We start from the raw sequence: 17,622 nt of genomic DNA on the forward strand, positions 1-17,622 counted from the left end.
ACTGAATAATAGATGGGAAGTTCTCTGCTCCACGTCTTCATAGAACCAGAAAGAACAAGTTATTGCACATGCTTTTGTTGTGCAAATGTATAACACAGCGGACATGTTTTTCACTAATATTATTTGTTAATTAATAGTATCAAAGGCTGAGCCAGAGAAGCAGGGACAGAGTGTAACATAGCAAAATTCGGGGATGATACTAAAATGGGTGGGAAAGCAGGCAGTGAAGAAGAGATACATATTTTACAGGCAGATATAGATAGGTTAGGAGAATGGACCAAAATTTGGCAGATGGAGTTTTAATGTGGATAAGTGTGAGGTTATCCATTTCGACCGAAAAAATGGAAAGACAAATTATTATCTAAATGGAAAGCAGATTTAAAATGCATCTGGCAGAGGGATGTTTGTTCATGAGTCGCAGAAAGCCTGTAATATAAAAGGCAAATAGAATTTTAGCATTTATAGCAAAAGGACTGGAGTATAAAAGTGGAGAAGCTTTGCTGCAATTGGGCAGCACGGTAGCACAAGTGATTGGGCAGCACAAGTGATTGGGCAGCACGGTAGCACAAGTGATTGGGCAGCACAAGTGATTGGGCAGCACAGTAGCACAAGTGATTGGGCAGCACAAGTGATTGGGCAGCACGGTAGCACAAGTGATTAGCACTGTGGCTTCACAGCGTCAGGGTCCCAGGGTCGATTTCCGGCTGGGTCACTGTCTGTGCGGAGTCTGCACATTCTTCCCATGTCTGCATGGGTTTCCTCCGGGTGGTCCGGTTTCCTCCTACAGTCCAAAGACGTGCAGGTTAGGTGGACTGGCCATGCTAAATTGCCCTTAGTGACCAACAAAGGTTAGATGGGGTTATTGGGTTACGGGGATAGGGTGGAAGTGAGGGCTTAAGGGGTCGGTGCAGACCCGAAGGGTCGAATGGCCTCCTTCTGCATTGTATGTTCTAAAATTGTGTAGGATGTTGGTGAGTCCACATCTGGAGTATTGTGTCCAGTTTTGGTCTCCTTTTTTGAGGAAGGATGTGGTGACATTAGAGGCAGTTCAGAGAAGGTTCACCAGATTGATTCCGTGGATGAAAGGCTAGACGTATCCGGAGAGATTGAACAGTTTGGGCTTGTACTCGCTGAAGTTTTGAAGACTTAAGAGGGATTGATAGCGTAAATGTAGACCAAATGTTGTCTTTTGTGGGGAAATCTAGAATGAGAGGTCACAGATATAGATTGAGAGGTGGTAGATTTAAAACAGAGATGAGTAGGAACTACTTCTTGCAGAGTGTAAGTGAAACTGATATGGCTGCATTTATTGGCCATCCCTAGTTAGTCTGGGTAAGTGTTTGCGATCGTTCTCCTTAAATTGCCGTTTTTATTCTGATGGGCTTCAATTTCATTTTAACTTTGGATGCATATTTAGAATTTTGCTGTACAATTTCCCCGGCCGTGCAGGTTCCACAGCATCCACCAGAATCCAGCTTGCAGTCTCCGACAGAACCCACAGAATTGTCAGGGTTTAAAAAAAATATCCTGATTCTTTTCCAAGCATGGATTTCAGCTTGATTTATTACTGTAACAATCACATACGGGATCAAACATATAATAACTCCCCCAAATTATATCCAATCACCTGCCCATGCAGGACAAAGGAATTTCACAAACCTCATATAAGACGGAGATCATCGATTCTATCCGACAAAATCCTCACTGTTGTAGTTTGGGTAACCGCATTCCCTCACTTCATTACATCAAAGGAAATGGGAGGCATTCAAGGAGTGGAGGCAATGAAAGAAGACCCAGGCAGTTGCAATTTGCTATGGATCAAAGTTATTTGGCATTTTCACACCGTAAAGAAGGTTCTGAGAGTTGATCTGATTGAGTTTTTGTTAAAGAAAATTAAACCATGAGCATGCCTTAAAATTTGAATGAGGGAATATAAGAAGGGGGTCACAGGAGCAACAAATTGGTCACACCAATAAAAGGAAGGTTAAGACTGCTATCAGGGAATCCTTCACAGAGTGATCAATGTGTGGAATAAACTATCAGTAAAGTAGCGGAGGTGAAAAGCCTGGAATAATTTATGAAATGCAACTGAATGTTGCAGAAATCAAGGAATTTTCAGAGTGCATCAAGTGAGATGGGGAAAATGACTTTCCTCATCCATAATTATCTTGTGCACCCAAACAGGGGTGTAGTAATGCCTGGTGTTATACATGAGACTATAATGTGATCACTGGCTTTGAAAGCAGACCAAGGCAGGCCAGCAGCACGGTTCGATTCCCGTAACAGCCTCCCCGAACAGGCGCCGGAATGTGGCGACTAGGGGCTTTTCACAGTAACTTCATTTGAAGCCTACTTGTGACAATAAGCGATTTTCATTCATTTCATTTAATTTCATTAAAATTCCTTCTGATGATATTTGTGTTCTTTATAAATAGAGAACAGGGACATTTTGTACAGTTGGGCTGTGTAACTAGTTCAGGACATGTATCAAAATGACAGCATTTGACATGAAGTCCTCAGCAACAATATTAGACTGACTTAAAGACTGTGCTCAGTATTTCCACTGGAACGAAGTGTCCAGCCTCAGCTACCTGCTCAAATTATTGCAGTAATGCTGAAATACTGACCATCTAACCCAGTGGCAGGAGTATTGCCAGAGGCAAAGCTGATGCACAAGCTGTAAGTGATAAATGGAAGGTTGGCTTTTGCCTTGGTGGATCTATTTATGTCAGCATGAGGCAGACGCGAGGCCACAACCAGATTAGGGTGAGTTTGTAAAGATGGTTAGCTAACAAATAACTAATAGAAGTGAATTGTTGACTGACAAGTTAGAAATCAGAAGCTCAGAAAAACCAAAGGTGCAGCAGCAGGGTAAAGAAAGGATAAGGCACCTAAAGCGGACGTTTAAAAAAATCTGACCTTTTATTTTTTTCCTTCTTATCTACCCTGTCTGTGTCCCTCATAATTTTGTAGGCCTCAGCCTTCCCTGTTCTAAGGAAAACAACACCAGCCTAACCAGCCTCTCTTTATGGCTGAAATGTTCCAGCCAAGGCAACATCCTCGTGAATCTCCTCGGCACCCTCTCTAGTGTAATCACATCCTTCCTATAGTGTGGTGAAATGAACTGCCCCACAGTACTCAAACTGCGGCCCAACCAGCATTCTATACAGCTCCGTCATAACCTCCCTGCTCTTAAACTATGTGCTTCGGCTAATAAAGACAAGTATCCCAAACGCCTTCTTAACTACCTTATCTCCCTGTCCTGCTCTCTTCATGGACCTATGGACATCTGATCTTCTCTATCTCCCAGTATTCTACCATTCATTGTGTATTCCCTTGCTTTGTTAATCCTCCCAAGATGCATCACCTCACACCTTCCAGAGTTAAATTCCATTTACCATTGTTCTGCCCATCTAACCAGCCGTCTACAAAAACGTGTCATCTAAGACTTTTTTCCTCACTATTTACCACACCATCAATTTTCATGTCATCGGCAAACTTACTGCTCAAACCTCCTACTTTCACATCTAGATCGTTAATGTACTCTATAAACAGAAAGCAACCCACACGAATCCCTGCTGTGTACCACTGGACAGAAGCTTCCAGTCACAACAACATCATTCGACCATCACCCTCTGCCTTCTGCCACTAAGCCAATTTTAGATCCAATTTGCCAAATTGCCCCGGATCCCATGGACCTTGGGCGGGATTCTCCGAACCCCGCCGGGTCGGAGAATCGCCGGGGGGGGGGGGCGGCATGAATCACGCACCCACCGGACGCCGAATTCTCAGGCACCGAAAAATCGGCGGAGGCGGGAATCGCGCCGCGTCGGTTGGTGGGCACCCCCCACGATTCTCCGGCCCGCGATGGGCTGAAGTCCCGCTGCTGTCATGCCAGTCCCGCCGGCATGAATCAAACCACCTACCTTACCGGCGGGGCTGGCAGTGCGGGCGGGCTCTGGTGTAATGGGGGGGGGCACGGAGCGATCTGGCCCCGGGGGGGTGTCCCCATGGTAGCCTGGCCCGCGATCGGGGCCCACCGAGCCGCGGGCGGGCCAGTGCCGTGGGGGCACTTGTTTCCTTCCGCCTCGGCCATAGCCTCCGCGATGGCCGATGCGGAAGTGACACCCCCTGCGCATGCGCGGGGATGACGTCAGCAGCCGCTGACGCTCCCACGCATGCGCGAACTTCCGCCGGCCGGCAGAGTCCCTTCGGCCCCGGCTGGCGTGGTGCCAAAGGCCTTTCCCGCTGGCCAGCGTCGTGCCAACCAAGCCCCTCAAGGTGAGCGCTTGGCCTCTCCACACCTTTGGGGCGGCCCGGCGCCAGAGTGGTTCCCGCCACTCCATCCCGCCGGGACTCCCCGCCCTGCCGGGTAAGGGAGAACACCGGCCCTGGTTTTGTTTTTTAAATTTAGAGTACCCAATTCACTTTTTCCAATTACGGGGCAATTTAGAGTAGCCAATTCACCTACCCTGCACATCTTTGGGCCGTGGGAGCGAAACCCACGCACACGTGGGGAGAATGTGCAAACGTGACACGGACAGTGACCCAGAGCCGGGATCGAACCTGGGACCTCAGCGCGTGAGGCAACAGGGCTAACCCACTGCGCCACCGTGCTGCCCGACTCTTACCTTGTTGACCAGTCTCCCATGTGGGACCTTGCCAAAAGCCGTACTGATGTCCATGCAGACTACATCAACCGCACTGCCCTCATCTACACACCTAGTCAACTACTTGAAAAATTCAATCAAATTTGTTGGACATGATCGCCCCCTAACAAAGCCATACTGGGGGAGATCATGGCCGAGATTCTCCGACCCTGCGCCGGGTGGGAGAATCCCTGGTGGGGCGCGAGAATCGCGCCATGCCACCCTGACGCTGGCTTGCCGATTCTCCGGCTCCCGCGGGATCGCCTCCGCGCCGGTCGGGGGTCGTTGAAAGCAGCCCCCCGCCGATTCTCCGGGCCTCGACGAGCCGAGAGCCCGCCGAGTTCAGCCGAGTCCCACCGGCGTGGGTTCCGTATGGTCCCACACGGCGGGACCTCGGAGTTCTGTCTGCAGGGGTCATCCTGGTGGGGGGCGGAGGGATCTGACCCCGGAGATCCCTACACAGTGGCCTGGCCCGCGATTGGGGCCTACCGATTGGCGGCAGGCTATTTCCGTGGGAGCCTATGTTCCTCCATGCCGGGCCCCTGTAGGGCTCCGGCATATTGCCGGGGGCGGGTGCGGAGACAGGAACCCACGTGCATGCGTGAACTTGTGCCGGCTGTGGCGCACCGGCATTCGTGCACTGGAGCTGCGGAGACCACTCGGCGCCGTACTAGCCCCCTAGGAAGGGGTGGATAGATACCAGGTGAGGCCCGTTGACGCCAGAGTGGCTCGTGAGACTTTTCACGCCGGCGTAAGAACTTGGCTGCAGGATTGGAGAATCCCGGCCCATGTTCATCATAGAATTTACAGTGCAGAAGGAGCCCATTTGGCCCATTGAGTCTGCACCGGCTCTTGGAAAGAGCACCCTACCCAAGGTCAACACCTCCACCCTATCCCCATAACCCAGTAACCCCACCCAACACTAAGGGCAATTTTGGACACTAAGGGCAATTTAGCATGGCCAATCCACCTAACCTGCACATCTCTGGACAGTGGGAGGAAACCGGAGCACCCGGAGGAAACCCACACACCCACGGGAGAATGTGCAGACTCCCCACAGACAGTGACCCAAGCTGGGAATCGAACCTGGGACCCTGGAGCTGTGAAGCAATTGTGCTAACCACAATGCTACCGTGCTGCCCGAACAAATTTGTGTAACAAATTTATTGAATTTTTAATGAAGATCCGATATGATTTAGCAAATCACAACTTGATTTCCACGTACAAAGCAAAGCCGAGATAAGGACATTATACCAAATGGATATTAGAGATTGACTGAATAAATGAAGCAAACATGGACATTTTCCATCACTTGGAGCAGGTAGTGTCTGATAACCTGCTGCCATTACAACGTCCCAGAGATAGCACCTTTGTTACACATAAATTTGCTGAAGTAAGCTAACAGGTACCTTTATTTAAATGGTTTTCACCCTATGATACAAAATGTAATCGGCTGCATTCAGAAATGTGAACAGTGACTTATTTTGTTCCAGCGACTGTAGGGAGACACTAAAGTTTAGGTGCCTTGAATTGCCACTGGATTCAACAGCTCAACATCTGGACAGAATTTCACAGAGAATGCTGTTTCACACACGTGAGAGTGGCATCACAAAGCCAGTACACTATAGAATATTGTCATCAGGAAGCCGCTGCACAAGGTTAGAATATTATCCAGAAGGTTGCAAAGGGGCTATTACAATTCCAGACCAGACCCCAACGGGGAGCTTGGATACTGGACCGAAATCCCAATATTTTAGTGTATTTTAAGATTGTGTGGAAAGAATGAATGATTCGCTCATGGAGTGATTGCATGAAAAAAATAAGGCTTTGGTATTTCTAAAGCAAAACTTTACTATAAATACAATATTAAACTTTTAACTTCTCACCCAAAAAGAACAGCCTACAATTACCCTTCAGAACAACTATACAATTTCCCATTAAACACAATTTTAAAAACTACAGCTCTCAATCTATCTTAAAATTAGCAGGGCATTGAGTGATACTTGCTTTATAAAACAGATTTGGCTCCGGTTGGAACCCCTTCAGAATCTGGATGAAGATCTTCAAATAGCTGCTTCAATTGGGTTGTTTCAGCCTCTTCCTTGTGTGCAGACAAGACTGCTCTGCTTTAATTATTACCCTTTTTTAACTATCCTACTGGGAAAGAATTGTGGTCTCAGAGTCAGGCAGATTAGAACGTAACTCCTCTCTCTTTCTCAAGGCTCCTCCAGACTCACAGCCTCTCTGCCTTTCTAAGCCCCACCCAGCTCCATTTAAAAAGGCTAAAACAGTTTCCTGATTATTTCAGCCGAGGCAGTAAATGTATATTGCATGTGGACAATCAATCAGGGATAGCACAAATAGTAAGATCCTCCGATTACTGACACCGCCCTTCTCATTGGTTTTTCAACTAAAAGTTGATCAATTCCAACAAAAAACCTTTTTCGGTACAGGCTGAAATGATGAATGGAACACACAAGAACACTTTGCACAAAATCTATACAGTTGCAATCCACACAGTAATGCAATGGGTTAGATTTTCACCTCACTACGTCGTCATGAAACTAGCACTGCAGACTAACCGCCTGCTGTTGGAACTGCCTGACTTTCAATTTCATTGTAATCACAGGAAATGTGAATCAACTAGTTGTGATTTATGCAAGAAATTGGCATATACATTGTATTATATGTATTTGTTGCAGTAATTATTTTAAAAGCCATGTTAGGATGTTTATATATCTACTAGAGTATTTTTTTAAACCCTGGCTTTAGGACAGACAGACTTTGTGGCTGCAAAATGTGCACTTAAGATATGGTAAATGTGAGATAATTATTATTTACAACCATGTTTATGTTAGGAGAGGCCTAATGGGATTTTTGTTATGATCTCTGGGGATTCCCTGGGGAGTAGATAATTACATAAGTAAGTAGGTCATGGGTTTTGAGTGGAATAAAGATGATGTATGTAATGGGAGGAACCAGGTCTATAGCAAGCACTTTTTAGTTAGTTTTCCAGAAGCTGTGAGCTAAACAACAGCTTTTACAAAAGGCTGTTAGATTCAGCATTAATCTGACAGACAGGGATCTGCAGGCTGTTTACTCAAAGGATCACGGTCTCTCCAAACAGTCTTTCAAATAAATTTTAATCCAGAGAACAGCAAATAATCCAGTGGTTGCTAACTTCATTTAAAAGTGGTTTTGGATCTATGATGGGTTTTGTTTGATGGGAGATAGAGAAGGTGCCAGTTAGAAATCAAAGGGGGCGATTCTCAGAGTCCCGCGCCGGGCCGGAGAACCGCCGTAACCACGCTACGACACCCCGATGCGGTGCACGATTCACCGAGGTGCGTAGAATCGGCGCCACTTGCTGTTGGAATCGGCAGGGCCCGAATGGGCCGAGCGGTCGCGCCGATACGCCAGTGCTGTTCACCCCTGGTCGCTGCCGGCGGGAACTCTGCGGAAATGTTCGGGAGACGGCCTGTGGGTGGGTGGGAGGGGGGGTTGAGGGAGGCTCCTTCACATGGGGATTTTTTTAGTCCAGCAACTAAGGTAGCCGATATTCAGGACGCCAAAGCGTGTAATGAGGCAGTGGGGAAGGGAACACTGACAAAGGAGAGTATTTGCAGGCACGGAGATGGGTTGAAGTGTGTATACTTCAACGCAAGAAGCATCAGGAATAAGGTGGGTGAACTTAAGGCATGGATCGGTACTTGGGACTACGATGTGGTGGCCATCACGGAAACTTGGATAGAAGAGGGGCAGAAATGGTTGTTGGAGGTCCCTGGTTATAGATGTTTCAATAAGATTAGGGAGGGTGGTAAAAGAGGTGGGGGGGTGGCATTATTAATTAGAGATAGTATAACAGCTGCAGAAAGGCAGTTCGAGGAGTATCACCCTATTGAGGTAGTATGGGTTGAAGTCAGAAATAGGAAAGGAGCAGTCACCTTGTTAGGAGTTTTCTATAGGCCCCCCAATAGTAGCAGAGATGTGGAGGAACAGATTGGGAAACAGATTTTGGAAAGGTGCAGAAGTCATAGGGTAGTAGTCATGGGCGACTTTAACTTCCCAAATATTGAGTGGAAACTCTTTAGATCAAATAGTTTGGATGGGGTGGTGTTTGTGCAGTGTGTCCAGGAAGCTTTTCTAACACAGTATGTAGATTGTCCGACCAGAGGAGGGGCAATATTGGATTTAGTACTGGGTAATGAGCCAGGGCAAGTGATAGATTTGTTAGTGGGGGAGCATTTTGGAGATAGTGACCACAATTCTGTGACTTTCACTTTAGTAATGGAGAGGGATAGGTACGTGCAACAGGGCAAGGTTTACAATTGGGGGAAGGGTAAATACGATGTTGTCAGACAAGAATTGAAGTGCATAAGTTGGGAACATAGGCTGGCAGGGAAGGACACAAGTGAAATGTGGAACTTGTTCAAGGAACAGGTGCTATGTGTCCTTGATATGTATGTCCCTGTCAGGCAGGGAAGAGATGGTCGAGTGAGGGAACCATGGTTGACAAGAGAGGTTGAATGTCTTGTTAAGAGAAAAAAGGTGACTTATGTAAGGCTGAAGAAACAAGGTTCAGACAGGGCATTGGAGGGATACAAGATAGCCAGGAGGGAACTGAAGAAAGGGATTAGGAGAGCTAAGAGAGGGCATGAACAATCTTTGGCGGGTAGGATCAAGGAAAACCCCAAGGCCTTTTACACATATGTGAGAAATATGAGAATGACTAGAGCGAGGGTAGGTCCGATCAAGGATAGTAGCGGGAGATTGTGTATTGAGTCTGAAGAGATAGGAGAGGTCTTGAATGAGTACTTTTCTTCTGTATTTACAAATGAGAGGGGCGATATTGTTGGAGAGGACAGTGTGAAACAGATTGGTAAGCTCGAGGAAATACTTGTTAGGAAGGAAGATGTGTTGGGCATTTTGAAAAACTTGAGGATAGACAAGTCCCCCGGGCCTGACGGGATATATCCAAGGATTCTATGGGAAGCAAGAAATGAAATTGCAGAGCCGTTGGCAATTATCTTTTCGTCCTCACTGTCAACAGGGGTGGTACCAGGGGATTGGAGAGTGGCGAATGTCGTGCCCCTGTTCAAAAAAGGAACTAGGGATAACCCTGGGAATTACAGGCCAGTTAGTCTTACTTCGGTGGTAGGCAAAGTAATGGAAAGGGTACTGAAGGATAGGATTTCTGAGCATCTGGAAAGACACTGCTTGATTCGGGATAGTCAGCACGGATTTGTGAGGGGTAGGTCTTGCCTTACAAATCTTATTGAATTCTTTGAGGAGGTGACCAAGCATGTGGATGAAGGTAAAGCAGTGGATGTAGTGTACATGGATTTTAGTAAGGCATTTGATAAAGTTCCCCATGGTAGGCTTCTGCACAAAGTAAGGAGGCATGGGATAGTGGGAAATTTGGCCAGTTGGATAACGAACTGGCTAACCGATAGAAGTCAGAGAGTGGTGGTGGATGGCAAATATTCAGCCTGGATCCCCATTACCAGTGGTGTACCGCAGGGATCAGTTCTGGGTCCTCTGCTGTTTGTGATTTTCATTAATGACTTGGATGAGGGAGTTGAAGGGTGGGTCAGTAAATTTGCAGACGATACGAAGATTGGTGGAGTTGTGGATAGTAAGGAGGGCTGTTGTCGGCTGCAAAGAGACATAGATAGGATGCAGAGCTGGGCTGAGAAGTGGCAGATGGAGTTTAACCCTGAAAAGTGTGAGGTTGTCCATTTTGGAAGGACAAATATGAATGCGGAATACAGGGTTAACGGTAGAGTTCTTGGCATTCTGGAGGAGCAGAGAGACCTTGGGGTCTATGTTCATACATCTTTGAAAGTTGCCACTCAAGTGGATAGAGCTGTGAAGAAGGCCTATGGTGTGCTCGCGTTCATTAACAGAGGGATTGAATTTAAGAGCCGCGAGGTGATGATGCAGCTGTACAAAACTTTGGTAAGGCCACATTTGGAGTACTGTGTACAGTTCTGGTTGCCTCATTTTAGGAAGGATGTGGAAGCTCTGGAAAAGGTGCAAAGAAGATTTACCAGGATGTTGCCTGGAATGGAGAGTAGGTCTTACGAGGAGAGGTTGAGGGTGCTAGGCCTTTTCTCATTAGAGCGGAGAAGGATGAGGGGCGACTTGATAGAGGTTTATAAGATGATCAGGGGAATAGATAGAGTAGACAGTCAGAGACTTTTTCCCCAGGTGGAACACACCATTACAAGGGGACATAAATTTAAGGTGAAAGGTGGAAGATATAGGAGGGATATCAGAGGTAGGTTCTTTACCCAGAGAGTAGTGGGGGCATGGAATGCACTGCCTGTGGAAGTAGTTGAGTCGGAAACATTAGGGACCTTCAAGCAGCTGTTGGATAGGTACATGGATTACGGGAAAATGATATAGTGTAGATTTATTTGTTCTTAAGGGCAGCACGGTAGCATTGTGGATAGCACAATTGCTTCACAGATCCATGGTCCCAGGTTCGATTCCGGCTTGGGTCATTGTCTGTGCGGAGTCTGCACGTCCTCCCCGTGTCTGCGTGGGTTTCCTCCGGGTGCTCCGGTTTCCTCCCACAGTCCAAAGATGTGCGGGTTAGGTGAATTGGCCAATGATAAATTGCCCTTAATGTCCAAATTGCCCTTGGTGTTGAGTGGAGGTGTTGAGTTTGGGTAGGGTGCTCTTTCCAAGAGCTGGTGCAGACTCAAAGGGCCGAATGGCCTCCTTCTGCACTGTAAATTCAATGATAATCTATGATTAATCTAGGACAAAGGTTCGGCACAACATCGTGGGCCGAAGGGCCTGTTCTGTGCTGTATTTTCTATGGGGGACCTCCGATCGGATCCCACCAATCGGCGGGCCGGCCTCTCTCCCCCCCTGGGCCTACTCTCTGGCGCAGCCGGCCACTGGGCCGGCGCGCCACTTGGCGCGACGTAAGGAGGCTGGAATGGCATGAACCGCTCCAGCGCCGTGCGAGTCCCCTGTGGGGGCCAGAATCCGTCGTGCCGAGGCCTGGTTGGGCCCAATATTGGAGAATCGCCCCAAAGTGTTTCCTTTCATTGTTAAGCATTGTTTAACTGGTAACTATAAGCTATATTTCTGTCATGTTGAGGTAGTTTAATACTGCATTAATAATAACGTTTGTTTTAATAAACCACATCCCTATTTGCAACCACTCCTGGAGCAAAGGATTCTTTCCTCACAAATTAAAAAATAAGTAGTTGGGGTTCCTGTCCGGTATCCTGGCAAATGTTAGCGGTCTGGTCCGGGATCATAATGAGAGGCCTAGATAGAGTGGATGTGGAGAGGATGTTTCCACCAGTACGAGAAACTAGAACCCGAGGGCACAGCTCGGACTGAAGGGAAAACATAGCTAAGGATTGATCTTTCAGCCAGAGGGTGGTGAATATGTGGAACTCTTTGCCGCAGAAGGCTGTGGAGGCCAGATCAACGAGTGTCTTTAAGACAGAGATAGATAGGGGGCGGGGTTCTCTGATCCTGAGGCTAAGTGTTGACACCGTCATAAATTCAACTTAACTACCCCCTAGGTAGGGGCAGGTATCCTGAACCAGGATCCTGAGCCCTACAGGGGGCCACCACAGCACTGGAGTGACTCACGCAGCTCCAGCTGCCGTTACCGGTCAAACAGGCGCCGCGGGTCTGTGCATGCGCTCTGCGACCGCGCTGACTTCCTTCTCCGCGCCAGCCTGGACGCAACATGGTGGAGAGCTACAGGGACTGGCGCGGAGTAAAAGAGGCCCCCACCAGGAGAAGCCGGCCCGCCGATCGGTAGGCCCCGATCGCGGGCCCAGGTCACGGTGGAGGCCCCCCCGGGGTCAGATTCTCCCTCCCCCACCAGGCCGCCCCCCCCCGCAGGATGGACGGCGAGGTCCCACCGGGTAAGACTACATTCAACAGCGCCGCGGGACTCGGGCTATCTTGGTGGCCGCTCAGCCCATCCCGCGCGGAGAATCGCGTAGAGCATCCCCCGACCGGTACTACGCCAATGCCAATTCTCCAGTGACCGGAGAATCGGCGTCGGGCGATGTTGTGTGAATCGCACCCGGCCCGCCGATTCTCCGACCAGGCCCTGGGGTCAGAGAATCCCGCCCATTAATAAGGGGATCAGGGGTTATGGGGAGAAGGCAGGAGTAGGAGGATGAGAAACCTATCAGCCATGATTGAATGGCAGAGCAGACTCAATGGGCTGAGTGGCCTAATTCTACACCGATGTGTTGTGGACTTTTGGTAATACAGTTTCTATAGCGGGTAGTTAAGTTGAATTATTGCACCATAATATCAACTTCAAAACAGCACATGGGGGCCTGTGATTGTGCAGGCACTTCCAACGGTTTTCAGCTTACGAGGAATAATGCTCATCATCTTTCGGATCGCATATTCTGATTGTACGCAGTCCCAATCTGAAACCACGGCAGCTGTATGAGGTCCAATTGATTACTGCCATCTTCAGAAGAAAATAAAGGTGAGATCAAAGTCTTTGTGGAGAGGAAAAATATTAAAAGGTTCCTGGAAAGAACAGGGGAATTGGATTTGCTCCGGTGAAGCAGTTAGCATTAAAGCAGGAATACTGCACAGAAAAGCTTTTATGACTCCATGAGAAAAGGTAAAGTGAAGCAGGTGACACAGCCGAGGCTGTACAGTGACTCCAAGAATATTATGCCGCTAAATTGTGACTTTAGCCGGAATTGATTCAGCTGTATTTTTGATGCTCCGATGGTCATTTTTCCTATGCAGAATTCTTCAAACGTAATTAGTCGGTCCTTATTTCCCTTCAAACTGTGCAGTGCTTCAATTTGAAAATCCACAGGAAATAAATCTTCATGTCTTTTAGAATATCCATTTGGAACATGAATTTCAAATGCTTTTTGTGGATGGTTCAGCGTTTGCTGATAATATCAGGCCAAGTCCCTTCCCCAGTGTTATCTTATTCTATGTAACCCACCCCCCCCCAGCCCACTTGAACAAACGCAACAAAACATTTAGTTCACCAACCACTCAAATTCAGCCTCAAACAGATGCTGCTCATTCAGATGACCCTGTTAGTATTTACCAGTGAGGTAAACGCCATCTCTCTCTCTCTCTCTCGATACGAAGTCTTACAACACCAGGTTAAAGTCCAACAGGTTTGTTTCGATGTCACTAGCTTTCGGAGCGCTGCTCCTTCCTCAGGTTCACCTGAGGAAGGAGCAGCGCTCCGAAAGCTAGTGACATCGAAACAAACCTGTTGGACTTTAACCTGGTGTTGTAAGACTTCGTACTGTGCTCACCCCAGTCCAACGCCGGCATCTCCACATCATGGCTACCATCTCTCTCTCGAGACCTTACTTTCCGCTAATACATCTTCACGTCCTTATTGATTTTTTGCCGATTCTGAAACTTGGCTCGGAGGCAGTCCCTTTCCCAATTCCTCACCATGCCTGCGTCTCTTAATTTAAATCAAACTCCTCTTCAAACAATGAAATCACTGCTCGCCTTATTTGACTCTGCGATGTTACACTTCAATTTCCCATCTGTGCCACGATCCTCGCAACTGTCTATTAGATGTCAGCGTGTGTGTGTGTGTGTGTGTGTGTTTGTGTATGCGCGCACGGGAGTGGGATTCTTTTTGTGACATATCATTACAAAGTAAAAGCAATGTTCATTCCTACCTGCGACGTTCACCACGTCGGCCGTTGACACATTTTGACCATTGACTTTAACTTGGAAGATCACAGCTGGCCCCATCATGCTGAAAGATAATTAAAATTGATGAATTGATGATAGGCTTTAGAGTGGATTCCACACATTTGCAATTGCCAGATTGATTTTCATACAGAAATTAACAGGGAACAAAGCAACAGCATCAATAATGCACCTTTAATGCAGTCAAATGTCCCAAGGTGCTTCACAGGAGGCTTAACAAACAAGATTTGACACCGAGGCACACGAGGGCGGACAACCAAAATCTTGCTCAAAGAGGCAGATTTTAAGGAGTTGCATTAAAGAAGGATAGAGAGCACAAGAGGCAGAGATGTTTATGGAGGGATTCTGAGAGCTCAGGGCCTCGACAGCTGAAGGCCGATTGCAAATGGCAGCGTGATTAAAATCAGGGATTCTTGGGAGGTCAGAATTGGAAGGTTGCAGATATTTCGGGAGTTTGGAGCACTAATGTTGACCAGTGAGCACTGGAATGATAGGTGAACGGGACTTGGTGCTAGTTAGGATATGGGCAGCAGAGCGTTGGAGGACCTCATGTTTGCAGAGGATGGAATTTGGGAGGCGAGCCAGGGAGTGGATTAGAATAGTCAAGTCTAGAGGAAATAAATGCATAGATGAGTATTTCAGCAGAAGATGTCCTGAGACAAAGATGCAGACTGCGGCATTATGGAGGTACAAATAAGTGTTCTTAGTTTATTAAAATTCATTTCTGGGATGTGGGCGTCACTGGCTATGCCCAACCCATCGCTAGTTCCATAGAATCCCTAGAGTGGAGAAGGAGGCCATTTCACCCATAGAGTGCACCAACCCTCTGAACGAGCACCCCACCTGGTTCCACTCCCCCCCAACCCCACCTAACCTGCACATCTTGGGACTGTGGGAGGGAATCGGCGCACCCGGAGGAAACCCATAGGGTACGTGCAAACCCCACACAGTCACCCAAGACTGGAATCGAACCAGGGTCCTTGGGGCTGTGAAGCAGCAGTGCTAACCACTGTGCTACACTGGAGACAATGGTGGTGATGAGCAGCCTTCTTGAACCCCTGCAGTCCATGTGGTGTCGGTACATCCACAGTGCTGTTAGAGAGGGAGTTCCAGATTTTGACCCAGCAAAGATGAAGGAATGGCGATAAGTCAGGATGGTTAGTGACTTTCAGGGGAACCGCCAGGTGGTGGTGTTCCCAAGTAATGGCATGCAAAAGTGGTCAGGAATTCATCTTGAGGTTTCATGAGGGCACCTGGTTGTCAACGGTCTGGTTCCATTTTTAAATGGCGTCCTGATTTCTCGACCCCTGAACCCCCCAAAGCTCCAATCACCTATAAGGTGGTCCTCAGGACCCCCACTCCCGGGCCCGATCCACAGATTGGGAAAAATGGCAGCCTGGCACACTAACAAAGAACAAAGAAATGTACAGCACAGGAACAGGCCCTTCGGCCTTCCAAGCCCGTGCCGACCATGCTGCCCGACTAAACTACAATCTTCTACACTTCCTGGGTCCGTATCCCTCTATTCCCATCCTATTCATGTATTTGTCAAGATGCCCCTTAAATGTCACTATCGTCCCTGCTTCCACCACCTCCTCCGGTAGCGAGTTCCAGGCACCCACTACCCTCTGCGTAAAAAACTTGCCTCGTACATCTACTCTAAACCTTGCCCCTCTCACCTTAAACCTATGCCCCCTAGTAATTGACCCCTCTACCCTGGGGAAAAGCCTCTGACTATCCACTCTGTCTATGCCCCTCATAATTTTGTATACCTCTATCAGGTCTCCCCTCAACCTCCTTCGTTCCAGTGAGAACAAACCGAGTTTATTCAACTGCTCCTCATAGCTAATGCCCTCCATACCAGGCAACATTCTGGTAAATCTCTTCTGCACCCGCTCTAAAGTCTCCACATCCTTCTGGTAGTGTGGCGACCAGAATTGAACACTATACTCCAAGTGTGGCCTAACTAAGGTTCCATACAGCTGCAACATGACTTGCCAATTCTTATACTCAATGCCCCGGCCAATGAAGGCAAGCATGCCGTATGCCTTCTTGACTACCTTCTCCACCTGTGTTGCCCCTTTCAATGACCTGTGGACCTGTACTCCTAGATCTCTTTTGACTTTCAATACTCTTGAGGGTTCTACCATTCACTGTATATTCCCTACCTGCATTAGACCTTCCAAAATGCATTACCTCACATTTGTCCGGATTAAACTCCATCTGCCATCTCTCCGCCCAAGTCTCCAAACAATCTAAATCCTGCTGTATCCTCCGACAGTCCTCATCGCTATCCGCAATTCCACCAACCTTTGTGTCGTCTGCAAACTTACTAATCAGACCAGTTACATTTTCCTCCAAATCATTTATATATACTGCAAAGAGCAAGGGTCCCAGCACTGATCCCTGTGGAACACCACTGGTCACAGCCCTCCAATTAGAAAAGCATCCTTCCATTGCTACTCTCTGCCTTCTATGGCCTAGCCAGTTCTGTATCCACCTTGCCAGCTCACCCCTGATCCCGTGTGACTTCACCTTTTGTACTAGTCTACCATGAGGGACCTTGTCAAAGGCCTTACTGAAGTCCATATAGACAACATCCACTGCCCTACCTGCATCAATCATCTTAGTGACCTCCTCGAAAAACTCTATCAAGTTAGTGAGACACGACCTTCCCTTCACAAAACCATGCTGCCTCTCACTAATACGTCTATTTTCTTCCAAATGGGAGTAGATCCTGTCTCGAAGAATTCTCTTCGTAGGTAATTTCCCTACCACTGAAGTAAGGCTCACCGGCCTGTAGTTCCCGGGATTATCCTTGCTACCCTTCTTAAACAGAGGAACAACATTGGCTATTCTCCAGTCCTCCGGGACATCCCCTGAAGACAGCGAGGATCCAAAGATTTCTGTCAAGGCCTCAGCAATTTCCTCTCCAGCCTCCTTCAGTATTCTGGGGTAGATCCCATCAGGCCCTGGGGACTTATCTACCTTAATATATTTTAAGACACCCAACACCTCGTCTTTTTGGATCTCAATGTGACCCAGGCTATCTACACACCCTTCTCCAGACTCAACATCTACCAATTTCTTCTCTTTGGTGAATACTGATGCAAAGTATTCATTTAGTACCTCGCCCATTTCCTCTGGCTCCACACATAGATTCCCTTGCCTATCCTTCAGTGGGCCAACCCTTTCCCTGGCTACCCTCTTGCTTTTTATGTACGTGTAAAAAGCCTTGGGATTTTCCTTAACCCTATTTGCCAATGAC

The 17,622-nt window shown here is 47.7% G+C and overlaps 1 protein-coding gene across 2 annotated transcripts in view; it reads right to left on the minus strand.

The window, feature by feature from the left end:
- The window catches only part of ptprn2 (protein tyrosine phosphatase receptor type N2), a 1,583,832-nt gene that overhangs the window by 798,153 nt on the left and 768,057 nt on the right, over nucleotides 1-17,622 (minus strand). For both annotated transcript variants that reach the window (XM_072508225.1, XM_072508226.1), the window contains exon 11: nucleotides 14,321-14,400. In XM_072508225.1, the coding sequence (XP_072364326.1) occupies nucleotides 14,321-14,400 (80 nt within the window). The remainder of the gene's footprint in view (nucleotides 1-14,320; nucleotides 14,401-17,622) is intronic.

The sequence above is a fragment of the Scyliorhinus torazame genome, chromosome 6, assembly GCF_047496885.1.
Source record: "Scyliorhinus torazame isolate Kashiwa2021f chromosome 6, sScyTor2.1, whole genome shotgun sequence".
Classification (NCBI taxonomy): Eukaryota; Metazoa; Chordata; class Chondrichthyes; order Carcharhiniformes; family Scyliorhinidae; genus Scyliorhinus; species Scyliorhinus torazame.